At 31.7% G+C, this 24,985-nt stretch overlaps 2 protein-coding genes across 4 annotated transcripts in view; one reads left to right on the top strand and one right to left on the bottom strand.

Annotated features, from left to right (window-relative positions):
• Window positions 1–5,602, bottom strand: part of LOC118187026 (EEIG family member 2) — a 43,922-nt gene extending 38,320 nt beyond the window's left edge. For both annotated transcript variants that reach the window (XM_035357211.2, XM_035357212.2), the window contains exon 1: window positions 5,334–5,602. The gene's annotated coding sequence lies outside the window, so the exon portion shown is untranslated. The remainder of the gene's footprint in view (window positions 1–5,333) is intronic.
• A 386-nt stretch (window positions 5,603–5,988) lies between these two features.
• Window positions 5,989–24,985, top strand: part of SCaMC (Short Calcium-binding Mitochondrial Carrier) — a 66,053-nt gene continuing 47,056 nt past the window's right edge. For both annotated transcript variants that reach the window (XM_035357210.2, XM_085822739.1), the window contains exon 1: window positions 5,989–6,318. In XM_035357210.2, the coding sequence (XP_035213101.1) occupies window positions 6,133–6,318 (186 nt within the window). In that variant the 5' untranslated portion in view covers window positions 5,989–6,132. The remainder of the gene's footprint in view (window positions 6,319–24,985) is intronic.

The raw sequence follows: 24,985 nt of genomic DNA, 5'->3' as shown, positions 1-24,985 counted from the left end.
AACTCGGTAGCGAAATATTATATGAAATTAACCTTTTATCTAAATTAAAACATCAATATTTAGATTTATTTACTATTATACTTCCTTTCTTGCGTTAGGGTTGCCGCAATTACTTTTGGCAGCACTGGCATCAACAATAGTTTGGCGATTTTTTACGAACCTCGAAACCGAATAGTACCAAACAAACTATATTTTTACACCACAATTAACTTATTAAGATTTTCCTGTTTGTCTCGGTAAATTAAGAAGGGGAAAGGGGAGACAATTTTCAGCCATTTAGAATTAATTTAGAGATTCAATTTAAGTATAAAGTTCAAATTCCTAAAAGTTCATAAGAAAAATTGATAACAAAAAAAACTTATCTGTTACGCAGAAGACTTGAAGAGTGCCTTGAAAAGACTGGTGAGCCCTCGCATTCACGGAATAACCACATCCTTTGGAAGGAAAACTAAAGCGACGTGAACACCTACAACTGGTTTCCGTAGCAGAAAATTTTTCACACTGAAAGGCAGGAGAACTGCTTGTCCCACACAGCTGCCGGCATAGACTCTCAGCTCCACAAGGGAAATCATAGACTATGAAGCTAGGTATTTTAGAGAACGGCTGACGCAGGTTTTTCATCAGTCCAAGCTAACCCAATTCCTTCCTTCTGTTTTCAAGTCTAAGTTCAGAGGATATCGTCCTGGGTTTTGCCGATACAGATATAGAGCAAAGTCTCTGTTAATTTTTTGTTATTCACTCAACAGTTTTTTTCCCTCGCATTTTTGCGAAACCCGCGGCCGGGGAGCATAATTGCTGCTCCCTGCCGGAAGCACTGCTCGATGACGAACTACATCTTTTTCTCCTTTCTACCGCTCATCCCAAGAGCAAGTTCAAAGTCCAAGTCTTAGTCAAAAAGTGATTCAAACTACAAATTTTCTTCGTCTCCTTCACAAACACGGGCTCCCATAATGGCATTATTTATCGCTCCCTATTTGGGACTAAAATTTACGTTTCAACCCCTGAATGACAGAAACTAGGGTGATCACACATGCGCGCCGCTCTTCACTTAGCCAATGACTGGACACCCCGATCGCCAAAACCAGATGACTTAAATCGAAGCTTCAGTGGCAACCTCTGACCCCTCCTGTCACGTACTTCCTGTCCTAAAGGTCAACTGCAACAACAAAAGAAATTTCTTCTAGAACATTCTAAATGACGAATTAGTCTCAAATAAATGCTGCATGGTGATGACAACAGGGGCATAAATGGGGAGAACGGCATTGGACTTGAAGTGTCTATTTTTAAAATAACTATGCTTATAAAAAAAAAAAAAAAAAAAAAAAAAATCAATATATACTCTTATTGAGATAATGCTTAAATTAAATTCTTAATATTTCTTTTTTCCAAGGATTTATAAGAAAAGTAAACTCTTATTATATTAACTTTGCTGTTTCTTATCACTCTTATGTGAGAAGATATCAAACAGCCAATGAATATCAGAATTTTATACATCCATGAAGTTAAGTCAGACACATCTCCATCACAATTTTCATGCAGTGACCCATGCTATAAAGACACTATGTACTTATAGACAGTATTCATGCCTATTCTGGGACTTGAATTCAGGCTTAAGGCCATAAGAGGAACTCTCCTAACAATAGGTCAAAAGAGGAATTTTTATCAATTCCTTTTTACAGGAATATATGATATTTACAGGAACTGAAAATTGCATTTCCTATTATAAGTAGGCAACGTAGCTTTAACACGCCGCCACATACTCTCTATGGTATTTATATGACAGCCAGACTTGCTATCCACAAAATTTATACTATGGTTCACAAATAAATGTTCAAAATCTTCTTTTTTTAAATCCATGTATGATTTCGAGCCATCCGAAAAAACAGTTGTACCAGGCTCAATCCACTCTTTAATACACTGCATCAGCGTTTCCTTACTTCTATCATGCACAGCCACTAAAAATAATCTCCCAGACCCTCTTTCCACACCTCCAAATACCCCCTGCCTCTCAACAGCATGGCCAGGATGGGTACTATTCGGTTTTGAGGGCTGTAAAAAATCGCCAAACTATTGTTGATGCCAGTGCTGCCAAAAATAATTGCGGCAACCCTAACGCAAGAAAGGAAGTATAATAGTAAATAACTATTTAAGATTGATGTTTTAATTTAGATGAAAGGTTAATTTCATATACTACTCTTTTATTATTATAATTTATATAAAAAAGGCAAAAGATGGCTGAATGCAAGCATAAGAGTAAATAACTATTTCAGATCATTATTATAATTTACATAAAAATTGCTAAACATAACTGAATGGATGCCTGCATCGTTATTTCGCTACCGAGTTATCGCTAAAGCATAATTTCATCTCGTTGGTTGTTCAAATATAATTTTCTATAATGAATGATGCCTTTCTTTGAAACAATTCTCGGTAAAGTGCAGAATCGTCCACTTATTTGTTTGCCGCTTTTTACAAGGGTAAAAACAATTGCATTTTTATCAATTTTCTTTTACTTTTTAAATGAAAATAGGTTGATGTGTACACAGATAAAGTCAAGGGTGTGCGCAGTGCCATTTTTGTGCAATTTTGGGATTTTTTTTAAGTGAAAATAGATCGATGTGTACATGAATATTGAGTATGTGCAATTCCACTTTACCCAAAATTATATTGCAGACTTTTCTTTTCATCATGGGCAATTCCCAAATTGTGAAATCCATAGGATATCAAAAAAGGATTTAAAAATTAAACTAGTATTTCAATGGCATCTTAGGAAATATAAAATAATATAAACTTAACGCAATCTGAAATCAGCGTGTACGCTAGATTTGGCGCACTGTTGGATGGGCACATTTGCTAGATTTGGCGCTTTTGCGCATACATTTTCGCTGCAATTTTTTTACGGTCCTCAAAACGGAATAGTACCCCAGGATGATATTTCCTTTTGCCGAACTTCGATTCATTAACTTTCACCACTTTATCTTTACCCTTTATCTTCTCAGACACAGAGCATATAAAGTCCAAAATACATTCGTTAATAAAATTTCGCCAGTCACACAACATCTGTGAAGAAAAGTGCACGATTTTGTTATATCACATGTCGTCCTACGATTCAAAGTTTTGAAAGTAATGATAAGAACTTTCTCCAACGTTAACTTACTACACGAAAACCAAGCTCCAAACCTTAAACTCTGCTGACACCCACATACTTTACCAGAAACAATTTGACTGCAAACCCACACAAGTCTATCAGGAACACCATTCTTCATCCGAGTTCTCATATCAGCTCTGCATTTCGGACACACCAAACTCCGTTTTAAAAGTCCCGACTCCCAAAGAAATTCCAAAAATACACTCCAATCCGCATAAACACGCCCGTGAACAAAAGACTCGTTAACAACTCCATCTTTCCATACTAAATTTACTCTGCACACAATCTAAAATACGCGACTGAAATCTTCCCACCACGTCTCTCATTGCAACATAGGCCATTTCAAAACACTCACGACAACACGAACCAACGAGCGATTAAACTATTCCACCAAAAGATATTTCAACCTCAAAAGGGTTGCCATACAACACACAATCGTGCCAAAAAACCAGCGCAGAACACATATCACCACATTTGGTGAAATTAGGCCACACATATGATATATAGGAATATACTTGATATACATAGCAATGAGACTGAGAAACACACAATGAAGTTTATAAATTAATGTGTACTGCTGGAAATAGCCGATATTAAAACTCGAAGTATTTTTAAGAATTTGAACACACTTCAAGATAACTTTCAATATAAGGGAACACTTTTTTTATAAAACAAAATATGTTATATAAATGTGAAAAGAAATTTTCAGATTTTTATTTTGCTAAATTTGAATTAAGGATCAATGGAACTCCATCTATGCTATTGAAATTAAAAGTAAAATTTAAAAAAATATATATAATAATAAATAAAATAAATAGTGGAATGTTCTGAGGATTAGGCAAGTATATTTCATCATGAATCAAGATATTTTGAAATATTACATTGCATTTATTAGAAAAATAATTAGATAATTATCTTTATTATTATATAGTGTTTTCCAGACTTCTACTATTAATGGTTGAATCATCTCATTATCAGTTTGTTAATTATAAAAACACGCATTTTAGCCAAATATATATCCATATAAGAGTGATTTACAACTCCTAAGGCAAAAAGGAGAAATTTCTAACAGGGATTATACATAGAAAATACCTTATATGGCAATGGCAAATATTTTTTTTTTAAATATTTATATCCTTTTTTGTATAACAAAGAATTTTGGCTTCCTTTTCATACCATTATTCAAAGCCTCATTCATAAATACTGAAATGCAGTCAAAATAAATGAATAAATGATAGATGATGGATTTTGTCCAAAAAGAAAGGAAACTTTTATACCACCTACCTAAAATAATAGGATTATTTACACACCCTAATCGGTAGCTACTAACGATAAACAACTTTTGTTTAGAAAACAAATGCCTTCGTAAAGAAAAATAGTTCATATTTAAATTAAGCATGAAGAAAACCACAAAAACAGCAATACAGCTAATTCCTTCCACTCTCAGGAATCAGACTGAATGAAACTAGCAATGTTAAAAAATTACAACTATTTGCTAAAGACAGGCTAAATGGAGTACAAAATAACTGAGTATTTCAAATGTACTAGGAAATGAACAGCTACAAAAATCAGAATACAGACTAGCAGGGAAGAAATGAGTTATATATTTATTCACATTACTTTGTTTTCCCCATTATATTTATTTAATATTATTTAGATAAATTTTGTTACAACATTTTGGCAGTTATTTATCTGTATGCAAACTTTTATTCACACAAACAATTTCCATATTTTATTATTCATTCACGGTAGTTTTTATGCAACTGAACAACTTCGATTTGAGTAAGATTTATAATTAGCATTTCGTTCTTTTTTTGCATCTCTCGTATGTTTTTCATAAGGAAAGTTACGTTTACACAGCACATTTTTTATAACTTTTTCCTCCTACGGAATCAAGAAATAAAGGGATTAACTAGATATTCAATCTTTTAATTCGCCATACATGCTTTAGTTTACGAATTTTGTTCAAGAGTTTTCGATAGAATACGCAAGTATGATATTAGAAATAAAATCTACATAAAATCATGATTTTTCAAAAGTCGTAAGGAAGCTTTCATATACCATCACAAATTTCAAAAACATATAATAAAACTAAAGAATCCACACCCCAGTTGCTTGTAACTTTCAATCAAACACTAAAAGAATACAAACGTTTTTAAATTAATTTAATAAAAATGTATCTTACCAGGAATTATTTACAAAACATCGAATACAGGAAACTAATACAAGATTTGAAATTTCCTCAAGCCTACACAATTGTGACAATGACAGATTTACATTTTATCAAAGATATTCGAAGATAAATTTAGCGCATTTTTTTAACATCTTCTGGAAAACTGTTTTCTTCGTCGTAAAATATAAAATTTTAAATGGAAGTTTTTAAGGACTTTCTAAAGGCATATTTGCTAATTTCTCAAAAATAAACTCATACGAATCGCTACTACTGAAGACTGTTTCATCTTCTTCTTCAACAACGTTGACGAAATGAAAAAGTTCAATAAACAATAAATAAAATTTTATAATTTAAGACGATAAAAATTACGTAAATAAAAAGCATTATTACAGGCGAATTTTGGATATATATATATATATATATATATTTATACACTGTGTCGCGCTTTGAATATTTTTCTTCATTGACTCGATAGACCGAAATGTCAGTTATTAAAATCTTAAGTAATTTATTATACAGTAAGCAGTTTATGTCAAATTTGATTTGTAAGTGATTATATTGTTCATAACATTTAAAAATATAATTTTAATCCTAAATTTTGAAATTTTAGCGCAGCATATTATTGCAACAGCGCGATGCTCTGTTTTGACAACTCTACTCAGGAAAGAGAGAGTAGTGGGAGATATACACGCGCTTTCGGTATTTTATGATAATAAATGTGCAAAATTGTTACCATTATGATGATTGAAAGGTGCGCATGTTTATGGAAATAGTATATTTTATTTTTTTACATATTGCAACATAACATAGTATGATGACTGTGAATTATCATCACACCTCTCACACCTTTGATGAACTGCCACCCAAAGAGCAACAGAGATTAATTAAACTTTTTAAACAACTAGATGTCACAAATGATGATCGGATTACTGCTGAAGATTTAGCAGTAGCTTTTAAACAAATGGGTATACCATATCAACCAGAAGGTTGCATTCAAGTAAGAAAATCTATTAATGTATTTAAAAGATTTATTTAGTTTTAATGTATTACGTTTTAAAGTTTCCCATTACAATAAGAGAAAAGAAATTAAGGTGTATACTCTGAAAGTAATATAAAATTCTTGTTTAGGTTTTTAAATTAAATGAGGTTAGGACATCGGTATCTAGAAAAGTATTCTGTATCAGAATCATAGTATTTAATTCTTCAAAAAATTTAAGCCCTAAATTGTAAAGAACCAGTGAAGAAGCACGTTTTAAAGAAACCAATTGAAGTAAATGAAAATCTCTTTTCCTGCATGTATACTCACGAACGGAAACGGAAGATGAATTTGTTTTAAAAGTGTAGTTACATATGTGTTCATCATCGGAAATTAGTGGCTAACATGACATTTTCTTTTGCAAATATGTATAACTAATACTTCATTATAATTCAAAGTTTATAAACTTTATTATCAGTCCCTCACATTCGTCTGTATACTGAATTATCTGAACTAGAGTCTACTATATACTGGCATCGTCACATAAATTCACAAACATAAGAATACAAAATATCCTTTGACGTTCGACCATACGCACTTCCTTCATACAAACAGGATGCTTTTAATGGTCTACTAAGTAAACCTTCATTTACACATCAGTCAATTAATGCTTTTTCTCCTTTCATTCTAAATCGTACAGAAACTTCAAATTAATCTTACCACATTCAGCCATTTTACCATGTAAACCACAAAATAAGCAATGTACTTCCTAACCTACATCCAATACACAATCAAGCCCTTATAAATATTTTCCCATCAGTCAAATTCACCGCAATCATGTGATCAATTGTGTCATAAAAGGGTTTCCATAACATTCAACTACTCAGGTTACCATAAATGAAACAACAACTTAGCGATAATCCAAGGGTCACCCTGAAATATAGGTAACCATATCCTTTACCCTTTTTTTTTTCTATGTCTCTCTTGATTATTACAATTATGTAAATATTAAATTATCAGCAGGTGCAGTGTCTTTTTGCTACTCTGGCATTTTAGCATTGTTATATGGATTCGTACTGGATTGAATGCATACAGAATCAACGATAGCTTGATAAAATTTATTTTTCCGAAAGAAACACTTTGCAGTTCTGGAACTTTCCCCAAAAATACTCGTACAGCTGTTCTCAGTATCACAGAGCAAAATCTGTTACACTTCAGACTACTAAGACTGTTAAACACAATGCAGTACAAAGTGCATCTAAAGAGTGAAGCTTACACAGATATTTCAATACTCCCAATATCCGAGAAACTGATGCTGTTTCTGGTTTTCGGCCGTAAAGAAATCTCTTATACCTTCCACTTTTCGAAATTACTGGAAGGCATATGAAGTCCGGATACGGTTGCAGTAACATAAAGGGTTCAATTACAGGTATTCAATTATAATACCAATTACAGTTATACAGGGACTGGTTTAATCCTAGTATCCAGTGCACACAGGATTTGGCTACTTTTGGTGACTTTATGATGAGCAGTAAAAGCGGGACATATACGATGAATAGTTAACCGGTCATTCAAAGAAAATATACAGTTAAACATAGTATATACTATGTATATAGTATATATACTATGTGTGTATAGTATATATATAGACGTTCTTTGGATCATTTTTGGTGTTGGCGATAATTTTCAAAGTCACGCCAAGGCTGCACCGTATACTAGGATTTTACCCAGGGACTTAACCCACATGTCACCAAATTGGTCAATTTTTGGTAATTTCTTGCCAAATTTGGTGACAAAAATTTGTTGACAAAACCATCTCCAGCTTGGCGATCTATTATCAATTTAGACAACATTAGACATTCTCTGGATTTTTTAATTGGTTATGCATTTTATTGAATAGACAAATGAGATTTAGCGAGAAATGTGAATTCTCATAGAGCTGATGAATGAGAGTGACTGATATCTGCATGAGCATTTGATTGTTCTGCAGTCCATATAGAGGATTCATGCTCACAACAGGTCATTCATTACTTAAATTTAATTTTAGACAATGACATTTTTGGTATTCTGTGGTTTCTTATTTTAATTTAGTTATTTCTTTTACTTAATTGTGTTGTTTTGGGGCATTTTTATTACCCATTAATATCTTTTATCACTTTAACTGACTGCTGCAACTTGAAGCAAAGCCAAAATTTTGCTGGAGTAATTGTAGCAAAGATGGCATTATAATGTGGTTGATGTATGAAAAGCACATCAAGTTTGAAACTGGGCAGAATTATATCTTATCTTAGTTAGTTTTTAATTTTAAATAAAAGGATCTGTGTATTTCAAAATATATTCTCATTCATCACTGGGTAGATTTATTATTAGTAGTAGTAATGTTTTAAATTATATCACCTGTATACCCAGCAACCTCCAGTTATCTATATATGCATATGCATGTGGTGCCACCTGTTGAGCCAAATTAAAAGGAAAAGGAAGATTAAAATGAATTTAATCATTAATTAATGTGCAAGTTTTTATAAATGTGGAAGCCTTTAAAGAATTTTATAACTCATATTAATGTCTGTGTGAAACAAATTTAATTCACTGTATGAATAAGATAATTTTAGCTCAAGAAAAATTTAAAGAATAGTTAAAAATCTGATTTATGATAAAAATATTATTAATTTTTTCCCTCCATAGTTTCTGTAATAAAGATTTGCTGTGCTTAATGCTAAATTTCAAAAGTGGCATTGTTTCACTTATATGTATTAAAACACACTTGCAAAGGATGTCATATATTCTTCAGTCTTTAAAAGTGAACTGTAATTTTACAAATAAGAGAGAAAATAACTTGAATAATTGGTTAATCTAGTGAATTTCATCAACTAGCAGAAGATGATTGGACGATGACAAGATTATTGTGAAATGAACATTATCACTAATTGAGAAGAAAATTGAAGTGAGAGAACTAGGTAATTGAATAACAGTCTCAAAGTTGTTATTTTAATTACTCGTCTGCAACAGAATTATTAACTTTTTGGTTTCAAAAAGTGTTTTTAGAATTAATGTTAATTTCTATTCTGAAGCTAAGATTACATATTTTCATGTCTTTACAAATACAAGTTCCTTACTTTTTGTTTACTATTTCATCCTGGATGACAACAACTTAGTGGCAGATGATGATGATATTTTCCCAAACTGATGATTACCTTAATAACAAAGAGTTTGAAAGAAATAATTTACATTCTTTCTTTTAATATCATAAGTTGCTAAGGAAAGGTGAAAGTAATTTGTTTGCAAAACATGCTTCAGTATGAGGGAAGAAAGAGTATTTGCAATTAGAATATGATTTTTCTTTAAAAATGATTGAATGAAAAGGTCTAAAATTATTCTGTAAGTAGAAAATGTATCTGAGTGATAAAATAAGATATTTTCATTTATGTCAAAAAATTTCTAATGTTTGCGCATTCTTAGTCAGTTTTGCTTCAGTAAATTTTGATTTCATAATTAATGGGAAAATAAGAAATTTATTAAAAATCTTATTTTCAAGTAAGTCTGTGAATAGAAGAAGAAAAATTTTAAAAGAAGTGAACATTCTTGTTTTGACTAAAACTGACATTGCTTGTAAGTATCTGAATCTAAAGCAGTATTACCATATTGTGCGATGTTTCACAAATTTAAAGAGAAAAGAAAAAAGAAGTCGTTAATGATTTGAGAATAAAGCACATTAGTACTAAAAGAACAAATTGGCACAAAATGCTGCTAAATTAAAATTTAAGTTAAAAAACTTGAAAACATTGTAAGATTCAACTATCATTAATAAGACCCGAATTTTACCAAGAAAATTAATACATGAACTACATTTAAAAAATTCTTATTTTACACCAGTTTCTTAATTTCTTAGTTTTTTTTTTTTTTTTTGCTTTTATGTAGTTCATTTATTATGTATTAATTTTCATGGTAAAATTTGGGTCTTATTACTGATAGTTTGATCTTACAATGCTGTCAAACTTTTTAACTTAAATTTCCGCAAATTTGTGTTTTTTGATAAACTGTTTGACTAAAATTTATTTGTATGTGATTTTGAAAAATTTTTTGTTACCCCATCATTTCCTTGTGCTATTTTTTGAAACTTGAAAAATTTTTATTACATTGAAAAATGCTTATATGTTAAAATAATGTAGGTATTATAATTAATTAAAAATAAATAAGTAATTTGAAAAAAGCAATTTATATAATCTTAAATAGAAGTTGGCATCTGGCAATCCAGAGATCATAGAGCTGGTACAAACAGATTTTAGTGCCAGTCACTTGTGTTTTTTCACATTTAGTTGATTGCTTTGTTTAAAGTTTGCCAATAAACAATGCAACTGCATGTACCAAATACATTCTATTTTGATGCTTGGTTCTAGTTAAGAGTCACTTTAACCAGAACCAAGCATTGAAATAGAATGTATTTGGAACACCTAGACTCCATACTTCAAAATGAGATCTGCTATTTTTACTTTGTACCGTCATCACCCATGCATACAATTAGCTCAAACATTTATAAAACGAAAGAAATGAAGATAACAGTCCACAAAAATGAACAGAATGATGAGAGATATAAATTAAAATTTTCTTTTAAACAACTACTGAACAACTTTTAAGCAACCGAAAAGTAAAAAATGTTAATTTTTATATGGTTTTTTGCCTTATAAGCATTAATAAATTAATCATGTACAATATGATAATACGTTCTGTAATATAATTAATTTTAGTTTAATTACTAGCCAATTTATTTTAAAAGGAAGAAGTATTTTATCAGAACTAATTATATGGATCAAACAAAATAATATAATTTGATGGGAAAAATATATTTCTCAATGACACTACATAAGATATCTTAGTAGAGTGGAATATAATTGCAGTAGTTTCTTTTGTGAAATCCACTTCTAAAAATTATCTTTATTTATAAGAACATAAATTTACAATAGCTGTTATGAAACGGTTATCTTCACAGAAAATCAAAATTATCTGGAATCATAAGTCTTAAAGAGTATGCACTGTTTTTGTTCTGTAGTATACTTTATTTCAATTGTTAGATTAATTTAAAAATGAAATATATTTAGAATTTTTACATACTGCCCAAAACAGTTAAATCTTTAGAAGTTAAGCCATGAACGTCTATTCATAATTGGAGTAACTATCTCATTGTATCTATAAAATTCCAAGACACCATTCTTATGCTTTTTTCAGGGGCGTAGCTAGAGGAGGGCATCTGTCCCCGGGCGCAGAATCCAAGGGGCGCCAAACTGATGTTACAACATTTTAGAATTAAATGTTTTCCATCCTTGGCAAGCAGTAGGGGGCTCAAAATCTTCAGTTGTCCTTGGGTGCTGAAAACCCTAGCTACGACTCTGGCTTTTTTCATTACTAAAATTCTGTAAAAAAATTTTTAATTTCTCTTTTCTGTACTAAAAAGTTCTGCTTAGGTAAGGGAAAGAAATATTGATTATATTATCTCCTAATATAAATTTAGTAGAAGTATAAAAAAAAAAAAAAAAGGGAACCCATATTAGGAAGTTTAATTCCAAAAATTGTGTTTTAAAGTAACTTGAATGTAATTTATAAAAAAAAAAAAAAAAAAAAAAAAAAAAAAAAAAAAAAGTGTTACGGGGATTTGAATTTAAACCATGAATAACAAAATTTCAAACTTTGAAAAAGAAATTAAAAATTAAATACAAGTAATTATCGCTATTAATCAGAAATTAGTTGACTTTTCAAGGGGAACAAACCACCTCCCGTTCAATGAACAATAATTAATAAATGTGAAAAGAGTCGTAGCTAGGGTTTTCAGTGCCCAGGGACAGCTGAATATTTTGTGCCCCCTACTGGTTGCCAAGGATGGAAAACATTTAATTATAAAATGTCATAACATCAGTTTGGCGCCCCTTGGATTCTGCACCCGGGGACAGATGCCCCCTCGCCTTGCCTCCCTCTAGCTACGCCCCTGAATGCGAAGGTGTTTTGTCTTTTACTTAAGTAAGAATGATGATGCCAAACTGGCAAATTAAATTAGGCCAAAATTATAGTTCCTTGAAGTGATGGGATTTATAACCAAAGTAGAGTACCAAAGAACTCATTCTGAATGAAGCATTTTTGCCAATACTAAATTCTTTATAAATTTTGAGTGAAAAGCAATTTATGTAATAAAATTTACAAAATACTTGAGTAAATGTCCCCCGACACCTTCGCTTTTATGCATGTTAATTTGAGACTCAAAGTAAATGAAATAAACATTAGAAAATTAAGAAACATAACAATGCTATCTTTTCAAAAACAAATCAAATAAAAATTAAAAAATTGAAATATATAATATATATGTAAAGATGATATATGTGATTTCAAAAGAAGATTTTTACTTTTTGGTTGCTTAAAAGTTGTTCAGTAGTTGTTTAAAAGAAAATTTTAATTTATAACTCTCGTCATTCTGTTAATTTTTGTGGTCTGTTATCCTCATTTCTTTCGTTTTATAAATGTTTGAGCTAATTGTATGCATGGGTGATGATGGTACAAAGTAAAAAAAGCAGATCTCATTTTGAATTAAAATCTTATTAAAAAATCATTAAAAATCTTATAAAAAACAACATGTATTCGAGTTGTTTACCTCTTGTGTTTAAGGGCAATTTAAAAATTTTTCTTTGAACTCATGGATCAAAGATTGTATTGTATTATTGATAGATAAGTGAATTCCATAAAACAATAATAATAAGAGGAAAAATATTGTAAAACAAAAAAAGAAAAATTTCAGGAGTGCTATACATAGTAATACTAATATTTATGATTTTATTGCTTTACAAATTTTAAGTCAGTTTTTCTCAGTCTCTTGTGATAACAAAGGAAATGTAGCCTGCGTCAACCTAGTCAAACTTAAATAAGTTAAACTAGCAGAATGCAGAATTTACTGAAAAGCATTACTAATTAAAATAAGGCAAAAAATAAGGAATTAGACAAATGAGCTGTCAACTCAAAAAAATGTTTTACAAAAGCCCTAAAAATCCAAAAGTAAGCAAGCACTTCAATGGATATGAACAAATTCATTTAAAAATAAAAGCTTGGATCAATTAAAAGAAAAAATGAATATTTAAAAAATGCATGACTAGAATTTCTACAGAACTAAAATACGTTATTAAACTGACTGAAAATTGAATTATGGTCTGAAACTAACTCAACCAAGTGAGATTGAATTTGTGATAATGTCAGAAGTCATGTGACCATACACCGCTATGACATCACCAGAAATTACATCACCTCTGATGCCATATGCTACTTTTTGTGGCAGCTTTTCAATTCTTCTCCTGCTGTGTTAGTTGAAAAATTTCTGGCAACATGGTTCTAAAAAGCTGACTGAGTATCATTAAAGTGACTGTGACAAAAGTATTTGTTGCTATGGGTAATTATTTGTTACATAATTGTATCTTTATCAAGCTATTTCCCTAAAATGCCAAATTTGGAGAGAAAACACTAGCTGCTTTATTGCAAAAATAAGAAGAAAAAGTTATGCCGTAGGCAGAAATTTCTTAAAGCAGTAGCCAGTTTATTTGCTACAAATATAGTTTTAACCCTGCAGTGCTCGCGTGGCGTATTGTTACGTTAAAAGTCGCGTAGCGTCTAACAGACGCCAGGTATATTTTTGCTGTACTAACATATATTTAGGTTATTCAATTCAAATTTATAAATACAAAGGCATTATTGAAATAACTCACATAATATTTGTGGTATCATATTACAAATACAAATAACAAAACTTCAATTTACAATGAGACTTAATTTTATTCAATTTAACTCAAATACAAATGAAAAATACAAGTAAAATTGTCTCATTTAGTTAGTTACACAAACTAGCAATCAACGCATATTTGCTGAGCGTTTTCTAAACGTAAAAATGCTTACAACTGTGGTATTTGTACTTGGTGTACCTGTTCTTGGAACGGCCACATTCATGACATGTCTGCCTTTTAGTAGTTCAAGGCTCCATCGTAAGCTGAACTGTACCCTCATCTGGGAAAATGCCCTGAATATCCTGCTTGAGGTTTCTAGGTAATGATGAGCATTGAGAACGTCTCATAAGCTACCCAAATGTTTTAAAAACTCACTGTGCCTGGTGTTGATTGATAAGTTATTTGCACGATATATTATTTGAGCATTTATAGCTGCTACATTCATCATACTATAAAATATGACCATAGGGCATCTGTTCGTTTTCCTGGCGACATTGTAAGTCCTACACAACTGGTCAACAGTATAAACTCCTGATTTAGTTGCATTATAAAAGGTTATCATTTGGGCTTGTTTTTTCACATGATTCATCAATTACATCATCATGATGCATAGTGGAGAGAATCAGAACCAACTTGTTTCCCTTAGTTACATAAGACATTAGAGTCATTCTGAAACCCAAACAATGATGTTCCTACTTCCCGATTCTTTGCATGTGTAAACTCTGGAGGAATTTCACTCTTATTCTTTCTCATAGTTCCAACCAAAGTAAGATTAATTTGAAGCAAAAAAATCGCTATTGTCGAACCTCAATCAATATGAAAGGAACCTAAATCATTTTCAGACATTATTAGATGGCATAACTCAACACCCGTTTTATCAGAGGACCATATATCCTTGGTATTTGCATGATTGTCCTTTTTAGAAGCACAAATGTGTAATACGCCTAGAAATGCTTTTATTCCAATTATGTTGGTCCAATGGGCATCCCTTTCCCGAGAATAATTTTCCTGTACTGTGGGCATCTTTTCATTTGTGAACTTAACTGTATTAAATAGCATGCCATTGTCAAAAAATTATGCCCAACATTGCTCCGGCTTTCGAGCATTTTATGCGACACCTTTCTCCCATGATAAATGAGCGACTATCTATTATGTGACTATCGGACTATTATGTTGCCGAGTGCGTATATTTTTTATTTTTAGGTAGGCAAACTTTTGATCATTTTTATGATTTATTCCGGCCTTGGAAATAATTATCGGCAATATAATCATTACTCGCTATCGTTGGAGTTTTTCTTGCTCGATGTCTGTGTTTTCGTCTCTTGTTTCCACTCTATCTTCTTCTGCATCACTATAATCATCAAACTCATCAACTGATTCATATTCTTTCATCAGCATACGTAGTACTATTTTTCTGTTACGCTCATATGCCATATTGAATTTTTTCTGAGAAGTCATCTTGAATCTAAAGGTAAGAAAATAAATAATAAAAAAATGTTACACATAAAAATTATAAATACCAAAAGAAATACATTCTTTTTACGTTAAAAATTAAATATATTCACAAACAATTTCCTTCACCTATTACTAAACTAAAAAAAAAAAAAAAAACACTACTAGGGACTGCTGTTGATAATATAACTTAAAAATACTAGAATATATAAATTTTAAAATACTTTCTTTTAGAATCAAAAATGGTCGTGTGGTGTCTCTTAGACTCCAGCAGTGCACATCAGCGTATAACCTCTTCCTCTCAGCACTAAAATGAAAATAGCGTTGTTTCGATGATTTCTACTTATTTGTGTATAGTTGACAGAAAGGTAGACGGCAGCATAAGGTTGCTCACGCATCCGTTTATAAAACAATTAAAAAAGAAACATCCCTGGCGTCTGTCGGACGCCGCGCGAGCAGTGCAGGGTTAAGAGATTTCAAGGAATTGGATGGTATGTTGTAACTCCATAATAACCTAGGGTTTCCAGGAGGGATGTATATATAGTTATTAATGGAACGAAGAAAGGCTTAGTCTAAGATATCTGAATAACAAATGTTTTTAATGTAGATAAGAATAGTTTGTTATCAAAATTTTCCCTTAACTACTTTGATTTTAAAAGTAATGTTAAAGAGCTAAACAAAGAAATATAGTATTACTTAGATCCAATAAGACAGGCTTAGAAAAGCTCTCACTTTTATTCATAGGCACAATAAGTAATGATTTTAGGATAGCCAGCTAGCTGCTGATTGGTGTGCATTTCAGAAAATTCAATTCTCAAGAATATCATATATTCATGGCTGTTTATTTTACATTTTAGGAGTGCCAGCTAGCTGCTAATTGTCATGCATCTGACAAAAATTCAGTCCTAAGGACTATCATACACTCATGAATATGAATAAAATACTTTGGAAAAATTTTAATGAATATCAGAGTATGTAAAGCTGCGTCTTCAGACTGTTGTATGTCTCCTGCCACAGCTTCATGAGCAGCTCGCAATAGAAAATAGCAAAATGACTAAAAAGCCAGACACGACTGAGAATTTTCAAAATAAAAATTACTAACAATTTTTTAACTAATAAATTTGTTGATACAGTTTTTCTGTTTGAATCATGTGTTTTGTACAGTTACTTGTGTTTCTCTACTGAGGAGCGGTAGCCTACATAATTTTGTATAGTTGAACAAGATTAGTGATTACATAAATATGATTGTTAGGGTTGATTCTGTATATTAATTGCATTTCTGCCAAGACAAAAGAAATTTGATTTTTCAAAGAACTTCCACATTTAATAGTGCCATGAAGGATAATTGCTTCTGCATTAGTTACTTTTTAATTTTAAGGAAGTTCTTGCTACCATAATTTTGAAAAATATGATTGGTAAAATATTTTAAAAAACATATGATGTTGAAAAAGATGTTAGTAATTGCTTTCATAATCCAGAAAAAAAGATTTTGATTGCTAAAGACAGAGTTATAGGCAAGATTTGTCATGTTTCTTATCTTCCCATATATACAGTGTCTGTACTGCTTTATCATAAATGCTTTCTTAAACTTGCAGTTCGATCTGTACTGGAGGTTATGTTAATTTTCTATATTTTGCCTGCATTTGTGATTTCTTATTAGTTATATATGTTTATGTAAAAGCAAATGTAATAGTGTTTGCATTTGACTTAGAAATTGTATTTTCCCCAAACCTTCAGATTTGAACTTTGTTCATTTAGTGTAGTTGAAATAGAGAGAGTATGTGTAGAATATGTTATTGTTTTGATAACTTTCAGCTATGCCATACATTGAATTTGGAATCAATATATTGATTGTCGTATAAAGTATGAATACTTTTTGCAATTTGGTTATATGTTTCAAAAATTAAATTTGCTTTGCCTCCATTCAACTTTTCATGTTACCTGTTGACAACAGAATTATATTTTTTTAATCTGTTCACTCATTATTTTATACTTTTATTCAGTGAATAATTATTTGGTGCCTCATGAAACAATATTAGAATATTGTCAATGAAGGAGCTATGAAAAAGGCTGTTGTACTGGCAAAATTCATCAGATAAGGCCATTGCAAATGCCTTTGAACAGTCCAAAGGGAAAATATGTAAGAGAAATGTCAAGGAAGATTAAGGTTAAATGGAAAAGGTTAATCAAAATGCATAATGTTACGGAAGAACTTAAGTGGAAGGCTATCTTTGAGGCTCCCTTTAGTGCACAAGAACTGGAATTGTGCTTAGACATCTTAAAATGAAGAAATCTGCTGGTGTAGATTATATCCATACAGAGTTTCTTATTCATTTGGGCAATGAGGCAAGAAAAACAGTATTTAGGAGGCAAGAAAAACAGTATAGGGAGCAGTTAGTCAAGTGTGGGTTTCAGGTTAGACTCCAGCACATTGGAGAAGAGCTATTATTACAGTCCTTAAGAAAAATAAGAACCTCGGGCAGCTGAACAGCTATAGACCCATTTCACTTATGAGTATTCTTGCAAAAACTGTGAAAAGACTTGTGGTAAACTGTTTGAACTGGTTATCTGGAGGAACATAGTATTTTAGATGTAGAACAAGCTGGTCTCCGAAGGAGTAGGTCAACTTGTTACCAGGTGATAAAATTCAGCCAGTTTATTAAGGATGCTTTGGATGACAGAAATGTTTTGACAGCTATTTATGTTGCCTTTAAGGGGATTTATGATTCTGTCTGGAGGGTAAAGCTCTACTAGAAGCTTCTGAATATTGGTATTTCATCAAAATTACTAAATAGGTCTTTCAAAAGTCAGAGGACATGCAGGGTAAAGTTTGAAGATTTCCTCTCCAAATATTTTAATTTCAAACTGAGCTCAGGGACCAGTTAGTAGCTGCACCTTGTTTAATATACATATATCAATGATTCAATGATCTAGTTTCTTCTGTTAAATTAACACCTGGTATTAATTGCAGATAATTTGGACCAAGGCTTCAAAACATGGTGCAAAAAACCTTATTGAGAGCCGATTAAATAAGGCCCTGCAGGTGCTCTCGAATTGGTGTGAAGAAAATAATATGACTGTAAACTTGGCAGCTTCACAGTCTTTTTCTCTAACCCATGAAATTTTTTGCCCAAATTTAAAATACCAAGATACTCTGATTACCAACACGGACAACTTTAGTGACTTTTTACTTTTGATAATAAATTAAGTTGGGAGCTTCATGTTGAGCAGCTTACCAAAAGTGTTTCAAATAGACTTAGTGTTTTTAAGCGTCTAGCAGGAGGTATCTGGATTCCATATCAGCACGTGGTCCATTCTTAACATTACATTTAATCTTTATATCCTACCTTTAATGACATATTGTGGTGGAGCTTTCGTCGCTGCCCTATAATTGGTGGTTAATAAACTTGAAGTGATGCAAAACCAAGAACTTTGCTTGATTACAGGAGCTGTGAAGTCCACACCTGTCAATGTGATGTACCCTTTCCAGGAAATAAACCCTTCTGAGATATGAAAATGCAGGCCTTGGTTCTCTATGAAAAGCTACTGTGGATAAAGGATCCCTACTGGAGGGACTACATAGTCAAGCCTAGGAAATTAAAAACCCAATATGGATTTATTCGGAAAGGTCCTGGACATTAAGAAAGATCTTGAAATTCCAGGTAATATACAACCTCTCATGACAAATAGAAGCCCTGGAGGTGATTAATATCAAAGTAAGGCTAGACCTAGTGAAAACATCCATAGAAAGAGAGATGTTGCACCAAGCGTTTTGAAATGTCTCGCTTTGGAGACCATTGTAGCTAGATATCCACCTATTCAGTGGCTACATATTTTTATAGATGGTTCTCAGTTTGACTATCATTTTAAGTCATGACTATCATTTTAAGTCATGACTATCATTTTAAGTCAGACTATCATTTTAAGTGGGGCTGGTGTGTTTTTGAATCTTTTTTCTTTCTATGCCCCTGCAGGATATACTGGTATCTCCTTTGTATAGCAAGGCAGTTATTTCAGGTGTCATGCAGCCATTCAGTCAGTTAGCTCTGTTGAACACCCATTAACACCTGAAATTTTTCAATGTCAAGTATTCCTGAGAACTCTCACTTTAAAGGGGAAACAAATCATTCTCCAGTGGGTGCCTGACCATTGTGGCCTTTAAGGTAATGAACAATCTCTTTTCGCAAGTAAGTGGACTTACCTGCAAAAAGGAGATGCCAGCTTACTATAAGATCATAACACAGCCATTTCTTATTGAAGGATTAAACTGTTTTTAAGAAGTTTATATCTACTACCTTGTGAGATCTTCAGCCTCGTACAGCCTTAAAAAGTTGGAGAATGATAAGTCCTCTTATTCCCGATGGAGAGATGCAATGCAGTTGCGGCTTTCTGTCTGTCTACAGGATATGATTGCCTTGTCACCCACTTGCACCGCATAGGCATTTGAAGAAATCCTATTTGCCCACTTTGTGACTCTGGAGAAGAAATGGACAGGGACCACCTGCTTCAATGTGGGGCTCTTCGTGGTCATACAGAGAAATCGAGATACTGGGAGGCAAGAGTGCTGCTTAGGCAATGACTTCAGTCTTTTTGTTCTTAGTTCTATTGTTTGTAACCTCTGTAAGATTTTAGCTCTTTGTAATTTTTTGCCTAACCATTGGAAAATAAAATATATATATTTTGGGGATATTTTATGATTTTTTTAAAATTTATTTATTTTTTAATTTAGAAGTGTTTTCTTGTTTGCTACTACTTTCTATTTTTATAAAAAGTAAAACATTTAACTAGAATTAGATATTTTGTTTTCATAAGGTTAACATTTTTCAAAAAAAAAAAATGTTAAAATTTTCTCAGCTTTGTTAAAAACCCTTCCTAGCTTTCTTTGGTTAAACTTTTGTAGGTCACCACTGATTACAAGTATACTGGAAGGTGAGAGTGTGGAACATATTTGCTAATCGGGATGTTTGCTTTATTTAAATTCAATTGAACATTCTAAAGAAATGACTAGACAGTGAATTGCCAACCATTAACCACCTGCTTAGAGTTTTGAGGGAAAAGGCAGCTACAAAGAGTAATACAGTCAAAAGTCGTTAATCCGGACTCATCGGGACTTCGGCGATTCCGGATTATCGATTTTTCCGGATTATACATCATCAGTTTAAATCTCGTAAGATGGCATGCAGAAATTCTAAAATTAAAAATATGAAACCGTAATTTATGAAATAAAGAACAATTATGATCTAAAGGGTATCAAAATTAAAAAAAAAAAAAAAAAGCTTAATATTTATTTGTTTACTTTATTAAACATTTCTTTCAATATAATTTGTTTAAGTTGCTTCATTTTATGTGATAATACTTTCTCTTTAATTCTATAAACAGATATAATTTCTTGTTCAGTTACAAAGTCCCACTGTTCAAGTCCCGTTAATAGCTGTACCGAGAATACCGACTAACTTGTCAATCGAAATTTTTTCGTTTTCACTAACCTCTCTGTCACATTCTTCATGCCTTTATCCATTTTTTGCAGCAATTCCACTTTTTGTTTGTTGGACATCGAAACATACTTTCGTTTTGTAGGTCCTTTTGAAGTTCCAGCATCGGAAATTCTATTTGACATAATCGAAAGTTCAAGTTTACTTTTATAAAATTGCTCTTACATTCTGCAAAAAATAATAAGCGGGATCCAATTCGAAGATTAAGGAACAACGCAATCATTAACATTAACTGAAATAGATAATTAGATAATTTTAGCTTACACCGTCCGTTATACATTAAACGCGCAGGCGAAAACATATTCTGCACTTGCGCGCACGCATATGCGCAGTAGTCAAGGTCTTACGGGCACGCGTAAAACGCCCGTGCGCATGTGCCAACGCTGCGCATTCGCAGAAAGTTTTTAACTTTGAGGTCTGGATTATAGATCATTCCGGATTATGGGTGTCCGAATTAACGACTTTTGACTGTATGTCTTTCAACAAAAGTGGATAAAGATACCCAAAAGTCTTGAGAGGTCTTTGAGGCATCTACACAATTGTAACACGTCTTATATACTTCAAGTAGTGTTAGTTGCTTAGAGTTTTATTGTTACCTTATTTTGGGCGAATGCTGGGCGCGAGAAAGTGCAAGTAATGTTATAGCAAATATTTTATTTAAGGTAAAAATCAAAAACCGTATATCGCCGGTTCATCATTTAGTGTGTTTCAATATGGGAAACTTGAAACTTCTGAAGCTACACCTAAAAAAAGAAAAATGGGCTGGGTTGCGTTCTTACGGCAATAGCCAACTGTAGACATGCTATTAGGAGTTGTCATAATTAGACAAGTGGCTCTCGATCCATGTGCCCTTGCTAGATCACCCCACCCTCCTTTCCCAAACTCGAAAAATACAAATGCATTTATTTAGATTTATATTATTTTTAATGTGTTTTATAAATTAAGCAACGAAAAATATTATCAAAATGTTGATAAATCCAAAACTTAAATAAAAGTAGTTTTTGATATTCATAAACTAAAACTAAATATTTAACTGCTAAATAATTTTCAAGATGTTTATTTAATTCACATTTATTTTCCTGAAATTGCGGTTCGAATTTTTACTATTAATTTCCTGAATTTCAGTAGGCTTTCTGAAATTTGAGAAAGATAAGATTTTTCCGCAAATGTCAAATAAAATCAGGTATTTTAGAGTTTTTTTTTAAATGATTTTCTAATGTTTGTATAGTTGTTGGATTATTTTCCACACCTAAATAATTTTAATATTACTTTCGTATGTTTGAAAATGAAAATCATTTGACGCACCTAAAAATTTCCTTCTGTATGCACAGAAAAATTTAATGAAAAAGGATTTATAGGTTACTCTGAACCTTCTTTATTTATAGTAGATGGCAGCTCAACATAAACTAGTCCATATATTTTAGCCATGTTTAGTTTTTTAAGACCCTCATTTTTCAAAGAAATCTTCCAGATTTTTTTTAGAGTATAAAAGGAATTGTTTGAAAATAAATTTCTATGTTATTTTTTGGCTGTATGCTAATCTTCTTATTCTATATTAGTTTTAAATTTTTACCTTGAAATGCCTAAAATCAAATGGCGAACCCTAGGTGTGTGTGCCCAGACCGGGCTTACCAATAATCTAGGACAACTGAGAGTCTGTATTCTTTGTTTCTCCGCATCTCATCGGTCAGTTCATTGACAGCAATGCTCGTTTCAGCACTCTTTTCGAAGCTGTATTCAATCACTTTGCCCACTTTCTGCACACCCACAGAATTAAAAGATAAGTGCTATCTTCACAAAATTTTACTTGTGTACTCACTCCTCTAGGCGTAATTAGACTGCCTACTTTTTTTTTTTTTTTTTTTTTTTTTTTAAAAAATCAAAACTCCAACTTTAAAAGGTAGCGTGCCGGAAAGGGTTAAACAATAACGACACCAAACGAACCTTTTCTAAATTAAAAAATAGCATTACAGATCGATAGGTAGGCATTAAAGAAGAAATATCGTGCATGTTCAATATAGTTGTATCAAAACAACGTTCATTTAAATGGAAATATCTACCTCGTATTATAGCGTCATTAAACCTACCAGAATTTTTTTAAATACCCCTAAAATAAAATGATTGCTGTAGTCCCTAAAATAAAATGATTGCTGTACTTTTAAGAGGTGATATTTATGTATCTAAGTTCATTTGTGATTGTTCCAGTTAAACAAATTTCTTCAAAATGAATAAATTGCCGAAAATAGAAGTTTCAGTAAATTAATAAAAAAATCCTTCAGTAAGTTCCAAATAAATTTTTTACTTTCTGTGAAAAAATTCATCAGTGGGTATGATATTGACTATTCCAAAAGAGGATTTCTGAATTTGTTTAGAGGCTATATATATTTTAATCTTGTAAATAAATTTATAATTGCATTTTCCTGTAGATACTTCTGCAGGTAAACAGTAGCACTACTAACTTTCATCATGCATTTCTACAACTTCTTCGAGACGTTTAAATGCTATAATAAAAAATGTAATTTAGCATAGTTTAACTTAGCACAAGTCCCTATTACTTCTATCTTGTAATTTAAAAGAAAAGAATATAAAATGCAATTTTCAAAAGTTATTCAAAGGTTTTCTTATTTAAAATGTATAATGTTCAAAAGTTATCTTAGTTAAAATGTATAAAAAAATAACAGTTGTCGAAAACGAGGTATGTAAAAACAGTTTTTTTTTAAATAGTTTATATTAGCTGTTCCTACTTTATTTTTATATTCGCTGTTCCTATTATGGGCAATAAAATGGCTGCGTCGAAAAATTCTTGCCGTGTTTTGCTCTCTCTCGAGGAATGTATGTTATGCGTATAAAACTTGAGTGGATTGATGATTGATGATTTAACCCATTGCACTTGAACTTCTTGATTAAAGCCTAAGCGATTAAGCACTTATGGCTGTTTATGGCTATGTGATGTAAGATTTATTTGAACTATCTTTTTATAAAAGACACTTTTTTAAAAATTGATTTATTATTTTCGTAACACGAATGTGTTATTAATGAAATTTTAATTGTTATTTGTAATTTTAAATGTGTAACACTTTTTGAAGCGATTAGTAATGAAAGAACGTTTTTCCGTTCTTTACGTTTCGGCAGAGGAAAGGGGCACCTTTGTTTGAAACATAAGTTTGTTCTTTCAAGCAATATATACAAACATAAGTTTGTTCTTTCAAGCAATGCTAACCACCCATATACTGCATTATTTTAAATAATTTCCATAGTCTCTAAAGGCTGTCTCCATAGGGTATATGACTGTCGCCGATGGTCAGTAATGAGATGTTTTACTGTAGAGGTTGTTACCGAAATATACACCATGCTGTTGTAGAAAACGGATTTCAGATATTAATGCTATAGATTTGAAAGAAATATAATGTTTCTGATTAAATCACTTTTTTTTTTCCCAAGTATTTCGTACCTTTGAATATCTTTTTTTTTTTTTTTTAGTCCAAAGGGATTTGAATCCCGAAGGACTATTAGTTTCGTTTTGGCATTTTGCATCGGACGGATAAATGTCGGTTCACTTTTCAAACTGTTGCCATAAAATGTTAGAGTCCTGCATTATATTTGAAGAAATTAAATAATGAAAATCTGCGTAAATGTATGTATATTTCTCACATTGTCATAAAATAACGGTACATAGAGTCATCGAATTTTGAATAACGTAATCCTCCAACGAATATGAGCATGTGGAAGACCAAATTTGAAATTTGTTTTATGATCGATTTCCTATTTTTTAAAACTTTGACGAATTTTTGATTAACAAACTCAAGGATTTCAAAGCGAGCAATGGCAACGTTGTGCAGAAAAAACATTTTTATCTCCAGCGCGTGAGTCTCTGTATCGGAAATTCTAAAGATATGCTCGTTTTAAAACTATTTTGCGATATTGCTGTTGCACTGGATCTTATGGTTTAAGTGCGAGGAACATGATATTTAATAAAGAAAGGTAACACACAAAATG

This window comes from Stegodyphus dumicola, chromosome 8 (genome assembly GCF_044657685.1).
Source record: "Stegodyphus dumicola isolate Sdum_Otavi_A_Nest chromosome 8, ASM4465768v1".
Classification (NCBI taxonomy): Eukaryota; Metazoa; Arthropoda; class Arachnida; order Araneae; family Eresidae; genus Stegodyphus; species Stegodyphus dumicola.
This window is presented reverse-complemented; position numbering and strand designations above follow the sequence as displayed.